Here is a 23,455-nt window from a genome sequence, read left to right on the forward strand (position 1 = left end):
GTGAATATCCACTTTACTGAAAAATATATTAATGTGTTTGATGACAGGCTGCTGCTGGAGGTCCTACTGAGGATTTTACAAAATATATTATATATGAACTTCCCTAGTAATATGGTGGATAGCAATACGCCTGCCAGCGCAGGGGACATGGGTTTGATTCTTGGTCTGGGAAGATTCCACATGCCATGGAGCAACTAAGTCCGTGTGCCACAACCACTGAGTCTGAGTTTTAGAGCTCATGAGCTGCAATTACTGAGCTTGCGTGCTCCAACTACTGAAGCCACGCACCTAGAGCACATGCTCCGCAGCAAGAGAAGCACCTCAATGAGAAGCCTATGCCCCACTAAGAATAAGCAGCCCTTGCTTGCTGCAGCTGGAGAAAGCCCGTGTGCAGCAGTGAAGACCCAGTACAGACAATATAATAAATATATATATATATATATAGACACACACACTTGTATAATATATATATACACTTGTATACATATATATATAAAATTGTATACATATATATGTGCAAAGTTTTAGCTTTTCAAATTATATAAAGAAAAGCCCAAAACAACCCAGAACCAGAACAAACAGATCACTTGACTTTTGAAATATATCGGACTCAAGAATTTGGGGACCCAAAAATTATTTTGCACAGAATGCCACCCCCATTTTTTCCCCTCTTCCCATCCTATTCACAAAGAATCTTTCCTAATCTTCGTATACAGTTTTTTTTTTTCCCCCTAATTTCCCCTCTCCCTCCTCCTCCAAAACCCCTCTCTTGCAGCCTCAGTGTCTGACTTCAGCCTCCCTCCCACTCTGGGATTTTCCTCCACCACCTCTTTCCTTAAATAGTACTGCTTCTATCTTTCTCAGCTCACCAGTTTGCACCTTCGTGTATCACACAGCTCAGTGAGTCGAAAGATATTCCTTGACATTTGGTTTCCTTTGAAGGGAAGTGGAGGTTGGAGATCAAGAGCTAAAAATGACGACTAATGTTCTCCCCTTTCAAACTTATAAACGAATATAGATAATGATATATTACTGATGCTCCAGTAGGAGTATAAAAGATCAGTTAGGCTGAGGTACAAAGAAAGTAGTGATCAATTCAGTCCAGGGTGGAGAAGTGTTATTAATGAAGTTTATAGAGAAACCATGTTCTGGAAGAGTTGACCTATACTGATATGCGAGGAATGAAATTCAGAACCAGCTGATCTAAGTAGGGGAGGCAGCTTTCGAAAAGGAACACTGTGGGTTCAACTGGGAACATCAGTGAACTGCATATAGTTTATGAAGCTGGAGCATATGGTGGGAGATGAGGAAGAGGAGTTAGGCAAAGGCCAAGTCATAAGAAAACTTTCTCTGAAATAAGCTTTCAAATATGTGTAAGACTCTCAGTGGAGCAGAAGTCAAGAGAAATTTCTAAAATATGAAAAGCAAATAGAGTATGATGGAAGAAATATAAGACCACTAAACGGAAGCTATTGAAACAGATGGAGGAATAAATCCAGCATGAAATCGCCACCATGAAGAAGGGCATAATAAAAAAAAATGACCAAAGATCTGAGGAAAGATATTCTGAGAAAGAGAGACAAAATCGAAGACCTTATACCCAATAAATAGTTCAAAGAATAATCAAAATTGATATAGTTATAAATTTGAATATATTCTATAATTAATATCCATGGAAAGTTAAGGCAGGGTATTACATTTAGAAAATAAGAAATAGCATAGACAATTACAAATAAGAAAGAATGAAAAGCTAATTAAAAGTTAAAAAAAATACTGACACTGGATCACTTAAATGTCAAGCGCTTCTAAGTGCTTTGTATATATTTTATTTACTTTTTCCTCACAATAGTCAAACAAGCAATACTATTACGATCTTTATTTTAAATAAAAAATTAAACTGCAGGACTTTTATAAAACTCACTTAAAACCACACCAACCCCAGAGAACACATACTAACCACTGTATAGTGTACAGAAGACTGAATCTAAGAATCACTTTAGAATGCAATGCAAGAAGATAAAAAGATGGGTATAAAGAAATAAAGGTTAAGAACAAGGAGAACAGATCCAGAAGCTACAGCCTCTAAGCTTAGTGTGAGCCGTCAGGGGCCCCCGATGAAAAGGAAGCAACATTTGAATGGATGAGAGTTAAAACTTCTTAGAATTGAAAAAAGGTAAGATTCTTCATTTGACAGAAGTGATTAAGTGTTAAACAAGACAAATTTAGACAATTGAGATAAAGTATAGGATTTAAGAAGAAGATTGCCATAATCAGACTTTTTTCTTTCATAAAGATCAATTCACAGGCAGCATTAAGCTTGAATTACAGGCTCAAGATTATAGGCAAGGTACTACCTGACAAATAGCTGCAGTAGTCGAGACAAGAGACAATGAGTCTACACTGAGGAAGGAGAGGTAAGGAAGAACAACCAAGCACAGAGTCAGAAAACTGATGCTAATAATAATGGCGAGATACCAAAATGTCACATCACACACCGTAAAAGTTTAAGGACATTAAAAAAAAGTTAATGAAGTACAGCCACCACCTAAAACCTTTGTTAATCTAGGGTCTCCAACAGTAGCATAGAAGAACTGAATCACAAAGTGTCATGAAAAAAACAAATCAATATATGAAATATTCTCATCCGATATGTGTTGAAAATAAAATACCAATTTCTTTATAGCAGTATATCCCAAAGTTTATTATATAACACTAGTTCTATAAGATGATTTGTGGAAAATTAAAGATTCATAATCTTACAAGGTTATGGAAGAACCTTTAAAACTGGAAAACTTTAAAAACAGGGTTTACCCTTAGAGCCTAAAATTATACCTTAGTAAATTAAAGAGTCTCAGAAGTATTATAATAATGAAATATGTTGAATTTTTAGAATGGAATATTCTTCAGAAATATTTAGTTATATCCCATGACACTAATTTATATTTTATACATATCTATGGAAATATATGGGCTTCCCCAGTGGCTCAGTGGTAAAGAATCTGCCTGCAATGCAGGTGCCACAGGAGATGCAGGTTCAGTCCCTGAGTCAGGAAGATCCCCTGGAGGAGGGCATGGCAACCCACTCCAGTATTCTTGCCTGGAGAATCCCAAGGACAGAGGAGCCTGGTGTGTTACAGTCCATAGGGTTGCAAAGAGTCGGACACAACTGAAACAGCTTAGCTCACATGCATGCATACGAGCAAGCATATGAAATTTTAGAGGCATATATTAATGCATTTATAGGAATCCAATGTTTATTATTCATATGCTGTATATTCAAAGTGTGAGATATAGCTGTAAAGTGTTATTATGCCTTTCAAATATTTTATAGAAAAGGAGGCTGTGAGGATAAATGAGGAAAATTCAAATAGAACATAACTTAGTGTAAGTATTAATAATATTACTCAAAAGGTTAGCTGTAATAATAAACCTAAAGTCTTTAATCTCTTTAATGTTAAAGGAAAGCAAAATACAATAATTACTTAAACCACTATCCATTGGTAGATAACCAGATTCCTTCTGTCCCCCATCTGAGCTCCTTTTTGGCTCAGGAGGGGCTGCAATTAAGGAAAGAAAGCTAACTGCTGTGCTAAACCAGTTCAGAACCTCTCCACCACAATAGAAGCTTGTTTTTGCTCACATCTGAGTCTGCTTTGGATCAGACTCTTCTAAGTTGTGATTCAGCATTTCAGACTGCTTTCTTTCTTTTTTTTTTTTTTTTCATTTATTTTTATTAGTTGGAGGCTAATTACAACATTGCAGTGGTTTTTGTCATACATTGAAATGAATTAGCCATGGATTTACATGTATTCCCCATCCCGGTCCCCCCTCCCAGAATGCTTTCATATTGTGGCTTCAAGGTCATTTTAGCATCATCCAGATAACACATGGCATGAACTAGAAACAACAGATCCTTAACTATCTTATACTGGAAGTTAACACACATCATTTCTATACACATTCTATTTACCAGAGCCAGAAATGTGGTCCCATGGAGATGTTGGGGGGCACATTCATAGCTTAGATTGATGTATGTTCTTGATGAATGACCTTTTTATCATTTTTATTTCCCTTCATCCCTGGTAAAATTTGTTATCCTGAAGCCCACTTTAATATAGCCACTTCAGCTTCCTCTTGATTAATGTCTGCATGATACATATTTTTTTCCTGTAACTCATCTGTATCATTATATCTAAATTTCACTGTCATCTCTTGCTTGAAGATGGTTTTTATATGCTATTTGATCACACTAAACTAGTTCCTTTTCAATCTATTCCCCAGCATGGTCTTTTAAAAATTCAAGTATGATCTTATTATCCTGCTTAAAAACCATCACTGACATTTTGTTGTTTTTAAAATTAAGTCCACACACCTTATCCTTAATTATAAGTCCAAAGATGATCTGTCCTCTAGGACACTTCCAGTATCATTACTGACATACTTTTGCTCACATTTCATACTATAGACATACTGAACTTTTTTCAATTCCAGTAATTTAACTTCTGAATTGTCTCCCACTGTTCATCATGCTACCTCATTCTTCAAAAGACTAACTTCTTTCTATATTTATCTCACTTGGATATTCTATCATCGAGAAGTCTACTTTGACCTGTAAATTCTGAATTAAATCCTCTTCCTATATGTTCCCACTGTACTATCTATTCCTTTATCACAGCACTGATGAATTGGCATTATACTTGCCTATTAAATTGGCACATCCCCCATCAGATTGTAAATTCCCCCAAAGTTAGGATGTATCCATTCAATTCACAGTTGTACATCTGGCACTTGGCATAGAATCCTTTGACATTTAATTAATACTTGTTGAGTGAGTGGCCGGATTATTGAATATTATTAATGACTTCAGCAAGAAACTTTGGTGCAGTAATAGACCCATTAGCTGGATCAAATCTTGAAAAAGAGAAGTGAAAGGACAGGGAGGAAGTTGAAGTCAGTTGAACGTTTATTGAAAAATTGACAAAGGAGAGCATGGTGACGTGGTGTTAGAGGGAACGTACGACTGTATACTTTCCCATCCTCCAAGCATAGCAAGATGCTGGGTGATTCCAAGCTAGAGAAAATCATTTTCTAGTTCTTAAGATGAGAGAATAAAATTCTTAGATTATGATATAAACTCTTAGAGATTCAAATCAGGTACTTGAAAGTTGAATTCTCTCCGAAAGTATATTGATCTTTTATTAGGAACTACTACATACAGAACTGTGCACTAGATAGAGTCACATTCAATGTTTGACTCAAGAAGAATGCTCATATAAGCATACCTAGGTCAAGAAGTAGAAAAGTGTGGTGTCCCAAAGCCCGTCCTTTTGCTTTCTCCAAATCATTATTTCCTCCCTCTCTTGATATGTAGCCTCTATCTTGAAATTTATGGTAATCACATCCTTGCTTTTCACATTATTTCACCAGTATCGCAAAATACTCTGGTATAATTTTGCCTCTTTAGCTAACAATAGAAATGGACTTGCACAGTTACACATTAGCATTTTTTAGTGGCTAGCTTCTTTTCTTCATTCTAACTTTTGGGTTTTTAAAATATTCACTTATCCAGAATGTGTGCACGGTATTTGGATCAGAGGCATGTTACTATGACTCACTTAAAAAGCAAAAATAATGATAATTTTGTTCCCAATACTCCACTTTTTACCCCTGGGCAACATAATGAAAGCCAAGTCAAATGTCTTTTGCATACAAACTTCAAAGTCGAAGTCTCATCTCAGAGATGAGAAACAGAGGGAAAAAAAAAATTTGTCTGTTTATACATAGAAGCTAGGAAAAGCTTCCTTTTCCTCCCTTCCCAAAAGAAAAAAGAAAAACGTCACTCTTTGGGCACATGAATCTCTGATTGAAACTTGATCATTTATTCTCTATGTCTTTTTTACACTCATTTTTGTCTTTTTCATCCTTTGTCTCTTTGTGCCTTATTCCTGAGATGTTTTACTTTGATCTATCTCCAGTTTACTAATTCTCTCTTCACTGAATCCCATCTCTTAATCTTTCCCTGAGTTCTTAATTTTGATCATGGTAATTTTCATTTTTGTTCCCAGTTACTTGATAAAATTCTAAATTTTGTCTCATTTCATTGAGCACAGTAAATATGTTGTTTAGTTGCTAAGCTGTCTCTTTTGTGACCCCATGGATTGTAGCCTGCCAAGCTCCTCTGTCCATGGGATTTCCCAGGCAAGAATACTGGCATGGGTTGCCATTTCCTTCTCCGTGGGATCTTCCCCATCCAGGGATTGAACCTGCATCGGCTGCATTGCAGGTGGATTCTTTACCACTGAACCACTAGGGAAGCCCAGAGTAAATAGAGTTATTTAAAATTTTCTAATATCTGAATCTGAATCTAATATCTGAAGTCTCCCATTGGTCTTTTTCTATTGTTTAATGTTTCTGTTTGTTTTCATACTTGTGATCTAATCTTCTGATGTACTTGAGCTTTTTGTTTGCTTTATTTTTATATTTTAAAGTATAAAATATAAAAAATATAAAAAACTTTATATTTTATATTCTTAAATAATTATAGATTTTTGGAACACTGCAAAGATATTACAGAAAAATCTTGTGTACCCTTCACTCAGTTTCCCCCACTGGTTACATTTTGTGTAACTGTATGTAATATCAACCCAGAAAATCGGGTTGGTAAACTGGTAAACCATAGATTCATGTAGCCACTATCCCTATCAAGATCCAGAACTATTCCATCCCCATAAAGATCTCCCCTGTGCTCTCCCTTAAATTTATGGTTACATGTACCCCTATAACCCCTGTAATCCCTACCTATGGGAAGCATCAATCTGTTTTCCATCTCTCTATATATGGGGCCGGTGGGGGGAGTGTGCAGAGAATTATACAGGATATGATCTTTAGAAATTGACTTTTTCCATTGATCTTTTATTGTGAGTTAATACATTTGCAAAATTAAAAAACTGGTTTGAGGTGATGCTATATTTTCCCCCATTTTCAAAGATTGCTTCTGATGCCAAGTACCTGGTATGAAACCAGGCACTCTGAAACCAACTTGGTTTAAGTTTAAAGACTGAAATCTTAACAAAGTGAGAGGCACTCCCTGTGAAGGACTATCAAATGGCTTCACACTGCTAGGATAGCACTTTATAGGATTTTAACCCAAAGTTTAAGGAGCAGAGCGGATTCACCATGATCCTTCCCTTGGTAGGCCCAGGAACCCAGTCTCCACTCTCAGCTTCTTAGCCTGTCAACTTTTTCTCCTGGAATCACCTAACATCCTCAAGTAAAACAAAGCTCCAAGCTCCTGACTTGCCTTCATGAGACTCTTCTTTTCTGGACTCTAGCACAGTAATTTTTCTCTATCTTGTTAAATTTACTTGTCTTCAAGAAAGTGATTTTTTGTACATTTTGTCCCGATTTTCTAATTATCCCCAGCAGTGGGTGGGTCTCAATCACCTTATCTGCTATTATCAGAAAGAAATGTTTCCTATAGTTATGTTTTTTTTTTTTTAACTGTACAGATTTTAAGATGTTTCAATTTAAATTTTAAAGACCGAATTTTTATTTTTTTTTCCATTTATTTTTATTAGTTGGAGCCTAATTACTTTACAGCATTGCAGTGGTTTTTGTCATACATTGAAATGAATTAGCCATGGATTTACATGTATTCCCCATCCTGGTCCCCCCTCCCACCTCCCTCTCCACCCAATCCCTCTGGGTCTTCCCAGTGTACCAGGCCCCAGCACTTGTCTCATGCATCCAACCTGGGCTGGTGATCTGTTTCACCCTAGATAATATACATGTTTCAATGCTGTTCTCTTGAAACATCCCACCCTCGCCTTCTCCCACAGAGTCCACAAGTCTGTTCTATACATCTGAGTCTCTTTTTCTGTTTTGCATATAGGGTTATCGTTACCATCTTTCTAAATTCCATATATATGTGTTAGTATACTGTAATGGTCTTTATCTTTCTGGCTTACTTCGCTCTGTATAATGGGCTCCAGTTTCATCCATCTCATTAGAACTGATTCAAATGAATTCTTTTTAATGGCTGAGTAATATTCCATGGTGTATATGTACCACATCTTCCTCATCCATTCATCTGCTGATGGGCATCTAGGTTGCTTCTATGTCCTGGCTATTATAAGCAGTGCTGCGATGAACACTGGGGTGCATGTGGCTCTTTCAGATCTGGTTTCCTCAGTGTGTATGCCCAGAAGTGGTATTGCTGAGTCATATGGCAATTCTATTTCCAGCTTTTTAAGAAATGTCCACACTGTTTTCCATAGTGGCTGTACTAATTTGCATTCCCACCAACAGTGTAAGAGGGTTCCCTTTTCTCCACACCCTCTCCAGCATTTATTGCTTGTAGACTTTTGGATAGCAGCCATCCTGACTGGTGTATAATGGTACCTCATTGTGGTTTTGATTTGCATTTCTCTGATAATGACTGATGTTGAGCATCTTTTCATGTGTTTTTTTTTGCCATCTGTATGTCTTCCTTGGAGAAATGCCTGTTGAGTTCTGTGGCCCATTTTTTGATTGGGTCATCTATTTTTCTGGAGTTGAGCTGGAGGAGTTGCTTGTATATTTTTGAGATTAATCCTTTAAGACTGAATTTTTAAATAAAAAGTGGGATATCTGACTTTATTGATGTCTGAATTCACTCAAGACAAACATCAGGTAAAGACATACAGGGGACGATGTACCCTTAGGAAAAGCAATTGCTCTCAATTTGGCTACAGTGTTTCCTCACCCTTAGTGTCTGTATCCATCCACTTTATTTATTTAAATAACAAGGTATCTTGGCCACTAGAGCATTTTTATCTAAAGAAAACTTTAAAATTTAATACTACTTTTATGTTGTTCCTAGACTTTTTTAGTAAACGAGATCTTCACTACTTTAAAATTTTGACCATTTTCATCTTTTTCTTCATCATTTAGAAGTGTCAGCTTGCATACAAAGTAAATTATATTCCTTGTACTAGTCCCATTAAATGACTGAGCTTCTATCCAGCCAATGTCTTTCTTACCTCCCAACAGCCTAGCCTCTCCTGATAACTCTAAATCCACTAAGAATATTTGCTTACAATCAGTCATTGTTATTATTGCTGAAGACAGAAAACTGGAAAGTATCCTCAGTTATTGTTACAAGAGACATTGTTGTTAAAAGTCCCTGCATTACCCTTAACTCACATGGTAAATTTACTTCTCATAAATTATTTTTCTACTTGGTGTAATCATGATTACACCTCCTATACCTCAAGGGGTATAAGTAAACAGGAAAATAAGAACCACATTAAAAATTATGTAGGATCAAAATTGTACTTAGACTTTATCATCTTTTTATCAGTGTGAATCATTGTGTACACATCTAGCATCTAGTGAAGAACCATAGTTGACCATGTATTTTTGTTATTTCATGTCCACGTATAGCTTCAAATTTATAGGAAGAAAATATTGGTTCTCAGAGTTTAAATTTTATCTGAGAAGAGAGACACATAGAAAGCCGTATAAAATATACATGAAATACTTCTATATATGTAAGATGACAGGATAAAAGGAAGCATATTATGCCACTGTGTATATTGTACCAGAATGCCAATTAGAACAGCAATAAGAATTGGGGGTTTATGAACGAGAAAGGGTCTGGGGTGAGATTTTGACGAAAGGGTAGATATGGACTTAGAGGAAAGAGTGTTGAAGTTATTCCTGCAAGTGGTATTTTTTGCAGAGCTTTTATTTCCAGGAGCTAAATCCATATTTACTCTTTTTCTGAAGAATCTTGTAGGAGATTTTGTAGCGTGTTGGCATAGAGTTGATTTTATTTTAATACTCAGGAATATGTAGACAGTCAAGTGTACTATATTCAGAAATAGGAAATGAGAGAGAATAATGTGAAGAGATAATCATCTCCAGTCTCAGTTCAGTCTTGGCATTTTTCCATCACTCTATTCAACAGAAATATTTTACTTTCTGTAGGAGATAATAAGACATTTAATATATGGATACTGACCTTAAGGAACTTAGAATTGATATAGAGGTTTGGGCACCTAAGTGACAAGTTAAACGATACACAGTAGTTACCTAGACATACTAGAAATGTCACAGTGTGTGGCTGATAAATATAAAAATTATTAGTGCTGACAAGTCCTAGTATAGTTCATAGTAGGTAGAATTTTTGGGAGCTGGCTTGGAGAAAAATGGCTTCATGAGTGAGATGTAACTAGAATCATTTCAGCTAATCCAACTAGATGAATCCCTTCTACCACATCACAATAAATGGTTCTTCTTTTTTTGTCCTCTCTAGTAATAATAAAATTCACTTTCATGAGACACCCTGTTTCAAGTCCTTAAAGAGAATATTCTCTTCATGCTCAGCCCCAAACTAACCTCCTTACTAAGTCTGACGGTGCCACCCAGAGCTCCCCAGGCCCTGTGCCCGTCCTTCTCAGGCGCCCCGTGTACTAGAGGCGCGCCGGTCTCTCTCTTCTCTCGGCAGCCCTAGCTGTCTTGCAGGGGCTCAAGCAGCCACAACACCAGGATGACGGCAGGAGAAACCTCCTGTGTTTACCCCAGGGCAATAAATATTGTCACCTTACTGACACTCTGCTGTGATAGTGACTGTGAAGTACTACTCAGGGTAGCATAGTGGTGAAGAGATCCAAGTTCTGGAATCAGATAGACCCAAGTTAGAATTTTGGCTCTACCGGTTATTTATTACTTCTAATATCTTTGAAAAGAAACATTTTCAATCCTCAATTTCTACATGTAAATGGGTGTCATAATAATGACTCCCTATGGCATTTTTGTAAGAATTAAAGATAACCCATTAGGACTAATAACTGCTTTTATTGTCATTGGTTCTGCTTTCCCCCCTTTTAACCATGATATAGAATTCTTATTCACAAACATCTAATTATTTAAAGTTAGTTTTTGTTTCCTCTAAGTCTCCTCCTCCAGCTAGATATCCCAAGTTCCTTCAGCGTCTCCTCATCCAACCTGAGTTCAAGTTTCTTCAACTTCTCAGTTGCTCTCTTCTGGACAACACACAGTGTCTTTGGGTTCCCTTTCAAATATACAGTATTAATACTAAGAATGTACCCCAGCAAATGTGGCTTGATGAGCTAATCCTTGAAAGGTGGAGGAAATAGAGGAATGAAAAAAGGATATTCTCACTGGAGAACAGTGTAATTAGTGAGCAAAGGAGAAGAAGCCATAATAGATACATCATATTGAACAAAAAATGGGCTTAACTAGCTAAAAGAGACAAGATTTAAAAGCAGTTGTATTATGACATCCCTGGAACTATGAAACTATGAACTCTATCAATATAAAGGAAAACCAAAGCCATTCTCAGGTGGCTCAGTGATAAAGAATCTGCCTGCTGATACAGGAGACACAAAAGATACGGGTTTGATCCTTGGATTGGGAAGATCCCATAGGGCAGGAAATCGCAACCCACTCCAATATTCTTGCCTGGAAAATTTCATGGACAGAGGAGCCTGGTGGGCTACAGTTCATAGGGTCAGACATGACTGAGCACACACACTACACTACACGAAAGGAAAATCAACTAAGTCATCATTATAGGAGACTGATCTATTACTCGAAAGCAACCACAAAATTCATGTGAGTTACTCACAAGCAGCGAAATGTTTTATAATATAATTCTTCTCTTGTTCCCCTTAGATAAAACAATCAGTAACCCTAGAGTCACCCCAAAGGAGATGCTGAAAACTTAGAGACAATCCACAAACCAGTTTTTCTATTTGGCTATTGGCTACTGCAGTCAGCTCTGGTAAGAAAGAGGTTGTTGACTCAAAGAAGTTACTTTGTCCTGCCTTGGGAACCACATCTCAGGAGCTTTACTCTCTGGATTCCCTTTATTCCTAATCCTTTGTCTTCCAGGCTTCTGTTTGTTTATTTGTTTGTTTTTTTCCCATTTATTCAATTTGCATAATGCTTAGGCTTTTGGGGGGTTGTGCCATCTCCTTAAGGATTAGCTGTATGACTTTGGGCAAATTACTCAACTTCTTTGTAATTCAGTTTTGTCTTTTGTAAAAATCCACTTCTGCAACAGAGGATTTTTACAGAACTTTAAAATTAACTGTGACCATTAATTGAGTTATATCAGTAGTGTTTAGAAGATAGCCTGACAATAGTGACTGGTTTGTATGTTAACTATTGTTATTTTGGGTCATTATTATTGACTGGAAAAATTCAGTTTTCATTCCAATCCCAAAGAAAGGCAATGCCAAAGAATGTTCAAACTACTGCACAATTGCACTCATCTCACACGCTAGCAAAGTAATGCTCAGAATTCTCCAAACCAGGCTTCAACAGTATGTAAACCGTGAACTTCCAGATGTTCAAGCTGGATTTAGAAAAAGCAGAGGAACCAGAGATCAAACTGCCAACATCCACTGGATCATCAAAAAAGCAAGAGAGTTCTAGAAAAACATCTTCTTTTGCTTTATTGACTACACCAAAGCCTTTGACTGTGTGGATCACAACAAACTGGAAAATTCTTAATGAGGTAGGAATACCAGACCATCTGACCTGCCTCCTAAGAAATCTGTATGCAGGTCAAGAAGCAACAGTTAGAACGAGACATGGAACAATGGACTGGTTCCAAATTATGAAAGGAGTATGTCAAGGCTGCATATTGTCTCCTTGCTTATTTAACTTATATGCAGAATACATGAGAAATTCTCAACTGGATGAAGCAAAGCTGGAATCAAGATTTCTGGGAGAAATATCATTAACCTCAGATAGGCAGATGACAGCACACTTATGGCAGAAAGAAAAGAAAAACTAAAGAGCCTCTTCATGAAAGTGAAAGAGGAGAGTGAAAAAGTTGGCTTAAAACTCAACATTCAGAAAACTAAGATCATGGCATCTGGTCCAATCACTTCATGGCAAATAGATGGGGTAACAATGGAAACAGTGATAGACCTTATTTTTGGGGGCTTCACAATCACTGCAGATGGTGACTACAGACATGAAATTAAAAGATGCTTACTCCTTGGAAGGAAAGCTATGACCAACCTAGACACAATATTAAAAGGCAGAGACATTACTTTGCCAACAAAGGTCCATCTAGTCAAAGCTATGGGTTTTCCAATAGTCATGTATGGATGTGAGAGTTGGACTGTAAAGAAAGCTGAGTGCCGAAAGATTGATGCTTTTGAACTGTGGTGTTGGAGAAGACTCTTGAGAGTCCCTTGGACAGCAAGGAGATCCAACCAGTCTATTCTAAAGGAAATCAGTCCTGAATATTCATTGGAAGGACTGTTGCTGAAGCTGAAACTCTAATACTTTGGCCACCTGATGAAAAGAACTGACTCACCAGAAAAGACCCTGATGCTGGGAAAGAATGAAAGCGGGAGGAGAAGGGGACGACAGAGGATGAGATGGTTGGATGGCATCAACAATTGGATGGACATGCGTTTGAGTAAACTCTGGGAATTGGTGATGGACAGGGAAGCCTGGTGTGCTGCAGTCCATGGCGTCACAAAGAATCAGACATGCCTGAGAGACTGAACAGAACTGATTATTCAGACACTCTGCTAGGCACAGGGGAAGCAGAAATCAACAGGACAATCCCTTGCCTTCAATGGTCACATTTCTCCAGATTTTGTGGGCAAGGCAATGACTTTGGAAACAGATTTTTGAGCACGTTATTAGAGATCACTTACTGTCTGTTTTACCTTGGATGAGGTCTTAATTCCCCTGAGCGTCTTTCTTCATTTGTAAAATGAGAATTAATAAAATCTTGGAGGATTTGTTAATGACTTTTAAACAAAACGAAATATGCATACTGCCTGGCTCACAGTTGTAACTATACACTCAGAATACTCAAACATTCCCTCATAACACGGAGACTAGAGGACCTTACTCTGAGTTTAGGAGCCATTGATTTGAGTTTAGGGGCCAGTGATTTCAGCGAGAGAGAGACAGAGAGAGAGAGAGACAGAGAGAGAGAGACAGAAGAGGGAGGCCGGTCGGCCGACCCAGACTACATCTCCCGGGATGCTCAGCAAGAGAGGGAGCCCCGCCCAGCCCCGCCCCGCGGGTACCGCAGGCGCTGCCCACCCCAAGAAGCGGGCGGCGCGCAGAGGCTACAAGTGCTGCGGCTGGTGAGCGGGGTACTTTCCCGAGGAGCAGCTCAGGGACTAGCGCGCGGTGCTCTAGGCTCACTGGGTGGCCAAAGCAGGAGGTGAGTGGCGGAGAGTGGGACTGGGAGGAGGCGCTGGAGCGCGCGAGAGACCCCGAGAGCCTGGCGGAGCTGGGGAGCGCGTCCCCCGTCCCTGCCTAAGGTGCCTGCCTAGCCTTTGGGTATTTGGCGAACGCATCCCAACTCCGGGCACCACGGCGGACGCGGAGCTCACCCGGAATGGGTTGACTGAGTCCGTGGGGAACGTCGATCGCTGCCCGGTGCTTGCGGCGCGCCCTTACAGCACACAGCGCGCGCAGGACGGATCCCGAGGTCGCCTCGCTAGACCAGCCTCGCCCGCGTCAGTTAGTTCCCATTCAGATATTAATGCTCTTAATTGCTGGCGGGCTGACGAGGGAAAGTGCTGTCTCCGCGTTCTGCGGCTGCAGTTTTATTAACCGCGCTCTTAAACCAGAGAGGAAAGAGGGAGGAGGCTGAAGGAAAGAGCCCTTGGCTGGTCCCCTGGGATTATCCATTCTCCCCTGAGAATGGAAGCCCCGGATTACCGAGCTGCAGAGGAAATCGACTGTGCAGCTTGTTCCGATGGAACGAGCGGAGTCTCTCTTTCAAGAGACAGAGGCAGAAGAAGGGAATTAAGTGGAGATCTCTCTCTCTCTCTCTCTCTCTTTGTTATAAATTGGAAGTCCCCTAAGGGGCTTTGCCGATTTTTATCTAAAGTAATCCAATTTGATGGGCGAATTGTGCCAAAGGTTAATCAGCGCACCTAATGTTTGAGGGAACTGCGAGATTTCTCATTTCAGTAATCGATCAAACCCGTTACCATTGCTTCCTTCACTGAGGGATCCCGCAGTGGAGGCGGGGGTGTCTATGCACTTACTAAAGGAAAGCTCTGGTTCAGTTGTGGTTTTCCTGCATCTGATTTTTTGTTAATTTTCCTGTTTTAGCTGCAAAGAAACTCTGATAATAGGATAAGTGTGTGTGTGTGTGTGTGTGTGTGTGTGTGTGTTTTAAACAAACTCTAATGTAGAGCATAAAACATGTGGATTTCCCCTCTCATATTTTCAGTGAGTTGCCAGGTGGACTTCCCCTTCACCTTACCTGCGTTTCTGTGTAGGTTACCAGCCGTTGGAACTGTGGATTTTGAAGCATAATAAACCTCTAAAACATGAGTTAAATCTGTTATTTTCCTGGACTTGGAAGCAAAATAAAAGGGAACTTTACTTGAAACCTCTGTACTTGCTGATAGTAGAAAGTAAATTTTTATTCCGCAGAAAGATGGCAGAGGCAGAAAAGGACAGGCAAGTGGTTTTCTGCTCAACCCAAAATTTTCTCCCATGAAGGTGCCTTGCTGTGGTGAGGTAGGGCAAAGTTCCAGAGGTAACCCTGGAAACGGTTTCTCCCCTATTGGCCTCAACAGAGCTGTGACTGTGGGTTTATGATTTGTATTTTATTGTCAGTTTACTTCTAGACTGGGGTTTGTGAAAACTTCTAGACGGTTGATTTCCTATACACATTTGTTAGCAAAGTGTGCAGAGGGAGAGGAACTCATACTCACTCAGACCTGGAGTGCAGGGGTAGCAGACCTTTACCTGAAGCAGGCAACTCTGTGTGTGTGTGTGTGTGTGTGTGTGTGTGTGTGTGTGTGTGTGTGTAGGACTGGGCTAGCTCATTGTATTTTTCAGAGATCACCCTATGAGGTGTGTGTCTATGTCCTTTTGGGTCTAGAACATGCTGCCATCGTGTAGCAGCAAGCTGAGAATGGAATCACAATGAACAGGGCTGTGTGATTAGGGTCTCTGGGTGTACAAAGTGTACCGTTAGGAGGGTGGCTTAATCAAGTCAGCCATCTTTCACCCACTTCAGAGCCACCCAGTCAAAATGCTGAGCTTCAGTAGAGCCCAACTGCTGGTGACATATTGATTGGCTCACCCAAGGTGATGCTCTGACAGTGCTAATCTGTATTAGAATCTGTTCTGAACTACAGAGAGTGTAAACACTTACAATTTAACCGAATTATTGAGAAGTCTGTGCTTCCCCAAGTTCTTCAGAAGATCAGCAGCACTGCAGAAAAAGGTCCTGCTTTTCCCATTTGTATCTCTGTGCAGGAAACCTGCCTTCTCGTTTGAGGGGTCCTGTCACCGAAATGTGTGATCCTTGGATAAATTTGGCTTGTTGACGGCAGTGCTTTCTTCCCAGACACTGCCACTTCCTCTGTGTTCTTTTTTACCCTGACCTAAGTCTTGCCTTTTTCACACTTTCCCACTGCTAGGTAGCTTCTCCTTTCTCTTACCTATTTTAGGAGGAATTGGGGCTGAAGTGTCAAAACCTGTAGCTACAAAGGAGAAGAGGGCCTCAGGAGCAGTACTCCTGGTGGTCCGGTTTTAGCTCCTGGTGGGTTTTATCTAACTGTGTTGCTATTGGCAGACTCTCTGGAAGCTGCTGGGGGATGTCTCACTAGCCCGAATGGAGCTCCACTACCTTGTTAAGAAGAGCAGCCAGGCAGCCCCATGTGATGCTGCTGACTGGAGTTCAAGGGGGCCTCCGGAGGACCAGGCGGATGCAGCAGCCACCAGAGCTGCTCTCTGCTGCCAGAGACGTTGTACCTCGAAGCCTAGAGCACTGGAGACGGAAGCACCTCAACTGAGTCCTTCCCCAGCATCCCCTCCCCCCTCACTGCAAGACAGTGCTATTCACACAGACTCGCTGCCATCAGGAGCTCTCAACTCAGGGAGCAACCAGATGACAGCAGAACAGAAAGTCTGCAACTGCTGCAGCCAGGAATTAGAAACCTCTTTTACCTACGTGGACGAGAATGTCAACCTGGAGCAAAGGAACAGACACTCCCCTTCAGCAAAAAGGAGTGATCACCTGGGAGACCTCGGCTGGGGAAATCCAAATGAATGGTCCCACGAGTCTGCCATCTCCCTGATTTCCGAAGATGAAGATGATACCAGCTCGGAAGCCACCTCTTCAGGGAAGTCAGTAGACTATGGTTTCATAAGCGCCATCTTGTTCTTGGTCACTGGCATCTTGCTGGTGATCATCTCGTACGTTGTCCCACGGGATGTGACCGTGGATCCTAACACGGTGGCGGCCCGGGAGATGGAACGCCTGGAGAAGGAGAGCGCGAGGCTGGGGGCTCACCTGGACCGCTGTGTGATTGCCGGGCTCTGCCTCCTCACACTTGGGGGGGTCGTTCTGTCCTGCTTGCTGATGATGTCTATGTGGAAGGGGGAGCTCTACCGTCGTGACAGGTTTGCCTCCTCCAAAGAGTCTGCGAAACTCTACGGTTCCTTCAACTTCAGGATGAAAACTGGCACTAATGAAAACACCCTGGAACTGTCACTGGTGGAGGAAGATGCTCTCGCTGTACAGAGTTAATTCTGGTTGTGAACTTCTTGAGAGTCTGCCTTGGTATTTTATATGAACAAAACAAAGCAAAACACATTCCTTAAAATTACTAGTGCAGTTTATTTGCCTGGCAAGAAAAGTTTGTTTCCCAAACCAACAGCCAGTGAGAGTTTTTGCTCTTGTATTTTTTATTTAGAAGAAAAGCCATGTAAGACGCATTAAGAAATCACAGCCAGCTACACTGGTCCTTCTAAAGAGCTGAGACTAATTAATCTGTAATGGCAACCTGTTTCTTCTATTAATACTTCTATAGCAAAATATTTCTAACAATTCAGTGTTCAAATTATTTCTTTTACATGATATGGGATATTTTTCTTTAGACACTAGAAGGTATAGAATCAATTAGTAACTGTTTTGTGAAAAAGAATGTAAGCACTAATCACATAAGGCTTACATTTAATTCTCAAAGGTGCTTATCCATTTTCTTACTCAACTTATTCTTTCTGTAATTTGGCTAAACATTAAAATATGGGGTTTTGAATTTGAATATTTTGAAGCTTGAAGATACTATTAAAAAATGCAAAAACACATACGTTATACTCAAAATTATTCCTGTACTCAGAAGTGGTAATTAAGCCATTAGAATAAACTTTCTAATAAAATTATATAAATCAGCCAATCTGAATTTAACCCAGAATGGTAGTGCCAGATATTAGCCAGTGTCACATGCCTGTTTTCTAGATAAGTAAAATTAATTGCTGATATAAACCTCATTTTCTGTTTGTGATTTAGCCATCATATATGTTACACATGCTGAAGTCTTTCCTGGTTCTCACTCCAGAGAGGTAAGCGTAAGATGTTTTTATCCTATTTTATCCTATTTCCAGATACCTACACATCTAGGCAGATTGAGTCATAATCGGCTCAGGCACACTCCCAGGTTATTGTTGTTTGGAGAAAACCTCCAATACAAGTGCAGCTAGACTCAGGGGGACTGTGCCTAGAAACTGGTATCACTTGTTCTAGGTCAAGTAACAAGTCGTTGCCCCAGGATGGCAGCAGTCCTCAAGCTCACACCCAAAAAATAAAAAACTAAAATGAGATGAGAGAGACTGAACACACTGAATCCATGGGAAATGTACTTCTCACCCAAACTTACTTCCTGCTAACAATCATCTAAGGCATCATTCTGAGCACCTTATATCCAGGCTCTCATACCTGTGAGATCTTGCCTCATAAATTCAGACTTACTTTATTAGAAGCACCATAAGCAAAACAGTAACCAGTTTGCAAAACACACACCTTGAATCCTTGCTAACTCAGTGTCTCTATGGGTTATGGTTTAAGAAGGGGATGAAGAATGCCGCCTCAGAAATATCTTGCATTTTACAGCTCTTCTTCGAGGTGTTTTCATCCTCCCACTTCAAGAGTAGTTTTAGTTTCAGTTACTGTGTTACCAGGGTTGTTTCGGCCATTCTTAAAGAGGACTAGAGCTGGGAATCAGGGTGGAGAGCAGGGGAGGGGAAGTGAGAAAGTGATTTCTTTGTAGATTCTAAAGCCTGATTCTAATGTCTGAAGTTTTTGTTGTTATTGAAGACTGTGGAGTACGTGGGTGACTCTGGCTAGCAGAGTGTATGAGTCAGGATATTTATGTGAATGAGCTCTTGTGGGTGTCAGGTTGATTTGATGAATTGGGTACACTGTGTTGGTAAGGGTTAAAGTGAAATGCAAAAGAGAAGATCAGAGAATAATAAAAATAGTGAGGACAGATGTGTGAAAGAATTATTAGGTTAAAATGGTAAATTATATGGATCTCAGAAGAAGCTAGATGTAACTGGATTACCTTATCCTTTATAAGAGACCATTACTGATTTGGGAATAATTGGGATAATACAGACATGATTTCTGTTTCCTATAGCTGGTTCTTTGTGCTTTTTGAAGAAACTTTGTTTTACCGTGACTCAAGTGTTGAGGCCAGCTTTTCCCAGCAGTATAAATTTCATATCCTGAAGGTTTATATATAATATAAATTGTCAGATTCTAGCCTGCTTGAGGATGTACAATGCATGATGTTGAGGCAACAAGGGAATGATCTCTTTGGCTGAGTTAGTAGGTCTGAGCTGTGTGTTATTTTTTAAAAAAATATACTGTACAAAGTACATGTTTATTCATAAACACTAATTGGCATCCTCTGAGCTTTGTTTTTATTTATTGATGAATCAAGATTAGTCAAAGTAGTCAAATTGCAGACTTAAAACAATTAATGAGCAGCCTGAATTTCAGGTTGTGAAGGAAGACAAATTTGAGATTCAAATGTTAGAAAATTTTTTCAGTTCTGTAAAGCTGGTGATAAAGGAAAAAAGTCAAAGCTTTTCATTTGGAAGTATTTTATGATTTTTGTAGTGCTATCAAATTATACATAGTTCTGATGTGATCTACAGGATATATATTCACACACACACACACACACACACACATGCTTAGTTGCTCAGTTGTGTCTGAGTCATTGCAACCCCGTGGGCTGTAGCCTGCCAGGCTCCTCTGCCCATGGGATTTTCCAGGCAAGAATACTGGAGTGAGTAGCCATTTCCTTCCCCAAGGGATCTTCCTGACCCAGGGATTGAACCCAGATCTCCTGCGTTGTAGGCAGATTCTTGACCATCTGAGTCACTAGGAAAGCCCTACACACACACACACACACACACACACACACATGTTTATATCCCAATTAGGAAAAAATATTCGGGGAAAAAAGACAAATCAGAGTATGTTTCTTCCTTTTCATCCTTAAAATTTTTAAATTGAAATATAGTAAGTATATGGTAGACTATAGTCCATAGAGTTACAAAAAGTTGCAGAGTCAGACATGACTGAAGTGACAGCACAAACGCGTGCACATATATGGTAACTTATTTTACCATGATTTAAATCTGCTCACATAAGGGGCATATCTCCTTTACCTTCTCCTTATATGAGGGCAGACCATTACACCAAAAGGAAGCAATTCAGAACATCATCTGGGTGTCTCTAGGAATGCGTTAACATGACTCAGATAACCACTTTCATCAGTTATGATTTCTCCAGGTGTTCAGCTGTGTAGCTCTAGTTTATACTGTCAGTGCCTAAATTCAAAATGAAGATTAATTGAATTTTAAGTGATTGTAACACAGGTAACAAAAGATCCTGAACTTTAGACAATATTGTTTCCAATCTGATAAAGAGGGTTTGGGGTTCTAAATATATTTACTTAGAAGTACTTTGGCAAGATCAGGTTATACTGTTACAGATAGTGAACAGAACATAGCTTTGGTGTGGGTCTTGGATTCTTCCTGGAGATTTGTGACCTTACGCCTGTGTCTTTAACATGGTGCTGGTTGTTACCTCTGAGAGCTTTTATTGCTAGACCTAGGGAAGCAAAACTATTTTTTCAGAGGTCTGTAGTTTAGGTCTTTTTACCACGTTTTAGAAAACTAGAGTCACCTTCCTAATCTTAAAAGAAGGCAACTCATTGTTCAGCATGGAGGCCTGAAGGGGTGAGTACCAGAAAGAGAGCTGCTTTTCTCCATTACGGCTGGGATCTACAGGCTGCTAATGGCCAGTTTAACTGTCTTAATGACTTCAATAAAAACTGTTCCTTTTCAGAGCACCTTAAACTGTTTTGGCAGAGCTGAAGTGATTTCTTTGCAGTCTTGTGTGTCCTTTTCAGCCATCTGGAGCTCCGTGTCATATGACGTACCAGACCTTTCATAAGAAGAATTTCTTTTCTTCAGGCTCCCATTTCATAGCCTCCCGATTCATAGTTTAGAGGATTACAGGACTACTTGGAACCATGAAATCCTTGGTGGCTGGAGGTACTTTTACCCACAAAATTGCCATGCGTCTTGATGCTATACTGCCTAGCTACTTGCATTGATATCAATATCACATGCTTTACTGTCTGCTTAAAAATACCTGAGTCCATTCCTCCCAAACTTACTTGTTTTAGGGAGTCAAGCTGGCCCAGTACAGGCACATATCCTTCGATGTGCCAATTTAGACAAAGACTGCCCTGCCAAGTTCATTTGTGCCTTCCCTTTGCTGCTGGGTATAAGGATAATTGAGTTGAGTGGGTGAGAATTATGTCAGGAATTAAAGGTCTGAATCCAAGTGGTTCTACTTTTTGTTACTTCTTTGTAACAAAATTCTAGGCAGGACCCTTTGAACATTTTATCCTTCATCTTTCACATGTGCAATGATAGGCACATGCAAAACCTGGATTATTCATATAAAGTTAAAGAAAAATGTTCTATATATCTGTTAGGAGAAGATTTTTTAGTCTGAAGGTTGTATTGCATTGAAGCAATAACTGCTACCACAAAAACATGGTCTGATTAAAGAGACTCACAACCTTCATCAGTGGTTCACCTGTTTAGCAAGATTTAATACCACCAACTAGATTCCACTGTGACAAAGTAATAAGAGCCTTACAGTTCTCTGTCTTGGGGTTTAACCTCTTCCAGAATGGGGCATAAAGAATGACTATAATAAAAAAGAATTATAAGGAAGTCTAACTGGCTTTTCTCAGTATAAAATGGTTTGTAAAGAGAATTAACATATCATCTTTTAGCTGATTTTCAGCTATACAATTTTATGGTCCATAGTTTTCTGTAGTATTTCCTTCCAACTTGTATGGGCATAATCTTGGGAAGTAATTTGCCTGACTTATGCAGTAGCACTGTAAAAAGTAAGATGTTATTTTAAATATGAAAAATTGATTTAAAAAATCCATGGGTTACCCTTAAGAGCATACCTCTCCATTGTTTCTGTTTTTAGTGTGCAAGTTTATGTACACTCAAGTCTATGTATTTATTAGGAGAATATTTATAATTATAAAACTATAATATTTAAAGCTATTATTAGAATAAGTTTCTTAAGGGAAACTTGGCATGCCTAATGTTAACTTTAAGGACAAGAGAAGTCTTTCACATGTCATGAATGTAGAAGTTGGAATCAACCTCAGAATGAGATGCCATAATTATATGGATTCTTGCTTATTTGTTTTTTTGGTTATTCAGCTTCCTGCAGATGTTTAATTTACTTTTTTTACCCTCTCAATTTTAGGCTTACAAAAGCATGGCATATTTAGAAATTATTTTACCATGATTATTATTTTATTTTAAGGAAATATGGGTAGCAGACAGTATTTTCCTTTGCTTCGTTTTAGCAGTTCTCCTGTGTTTCAGGAAGAGCCAGCCTTATTTTCCCACTGCCATCTTCATGCTTCCTTGCCAGACTCCGAACAAATGTCATACCAGAAAGCAAAGACAGGTTATTACTATACAGTGTACTGAGAGTTTATGGTTCTCATCATGCTTTTCATTTTACTTTCTTGCCAAACAAGAAAAATAATTTGATGCTGATTATATGTTTTTTATATTATAAAAAGGGAAGTTATTCAGGTTCTAGACTTTTTATTAGAGCATTTGATGCCGTGTATGTTAATAGTAAGTGTGTCATTATCATTTTAAAATAAAACTATTAAGATGTTTTATTGTGTGTTAACTTTTATTTAAATCTGAATATGTAATGTCGATTTTGTCTTTTCAAATTACATTTGAAATTATCAGTAAAAAAAATTAAAAGTAATATTTATCCTTGATTCAAATAGAACATTCTTTTTGGTACCGTATGATTGAACAATGTAAACTATGCCTTATTTTTTTCTACTTTATGTGAAATAGTCTATGAATAGCTATTTGGGTTTCTCCAAATTATTCAGTATTGAACTAAGAGTATGAATTGCACAATGTGGAAAAAATACAGGAATAAATATTTTAAAAACACTCATCTAGAAATATAGAAAGCTTTGAGGTGAGAAACAAATATTGGATTAGCTCATGCCCCTACTCTTAATCATTTTTAAATGTAATTTTGATCTTCATTTTCATTTGAGAGATA

General features: G+C 39.0%; 1 protein-coding gene and 1 long non-coding RNA gene across 5 annotated transcripts in view; one reads left to right on the forward strand and one right to left on the reverse strand.

Moving 5' to 3' along the window:
* The window catches only part of LOC110126619 (uncharacterized), a 362,093-nt gene that overhangs the window by 59,287 nt on the left and 279,351 nt on the right, over positions 1-23,455 (reverse strand). The window lies entirely within an intron of this gene.
* TMEM74 (transmembrane protein 74) lies at positions 14,091-23,046 on the forward strand. The gene is made up of 2 exons (XM_020876387.2): positions 14,091-14,209; positions 16,592-23,046. The coding sequence occupies exon 2, from the start codon at positions 16,631-16,633 to the stop codon at positions 17,546-17,548; it is 918 nt and encodes a 305-aa protein (XP_020732046.2). The 5' UTR covers positions 14,091-14,209; positions 16,592-16,630; the 3' UTR covers positions 17,549-23,046.

The sequence above is a fragment of the Odocoileus virginianus genome, chromosome 15 (assembly GCF_023699985.2).
Source record: "Odocoileus virginianus isolate 20LAN1187 ecotype Illinois chromosome 15, Ovbor_1.2, whole genome shotgun sequence".
Lineage (NCBI taxonomy): Eukaryota > Metazoa > Chordata > Mammalia > Artiodactyla > Cervidae > Odocoileus > Odocoileus virginianus.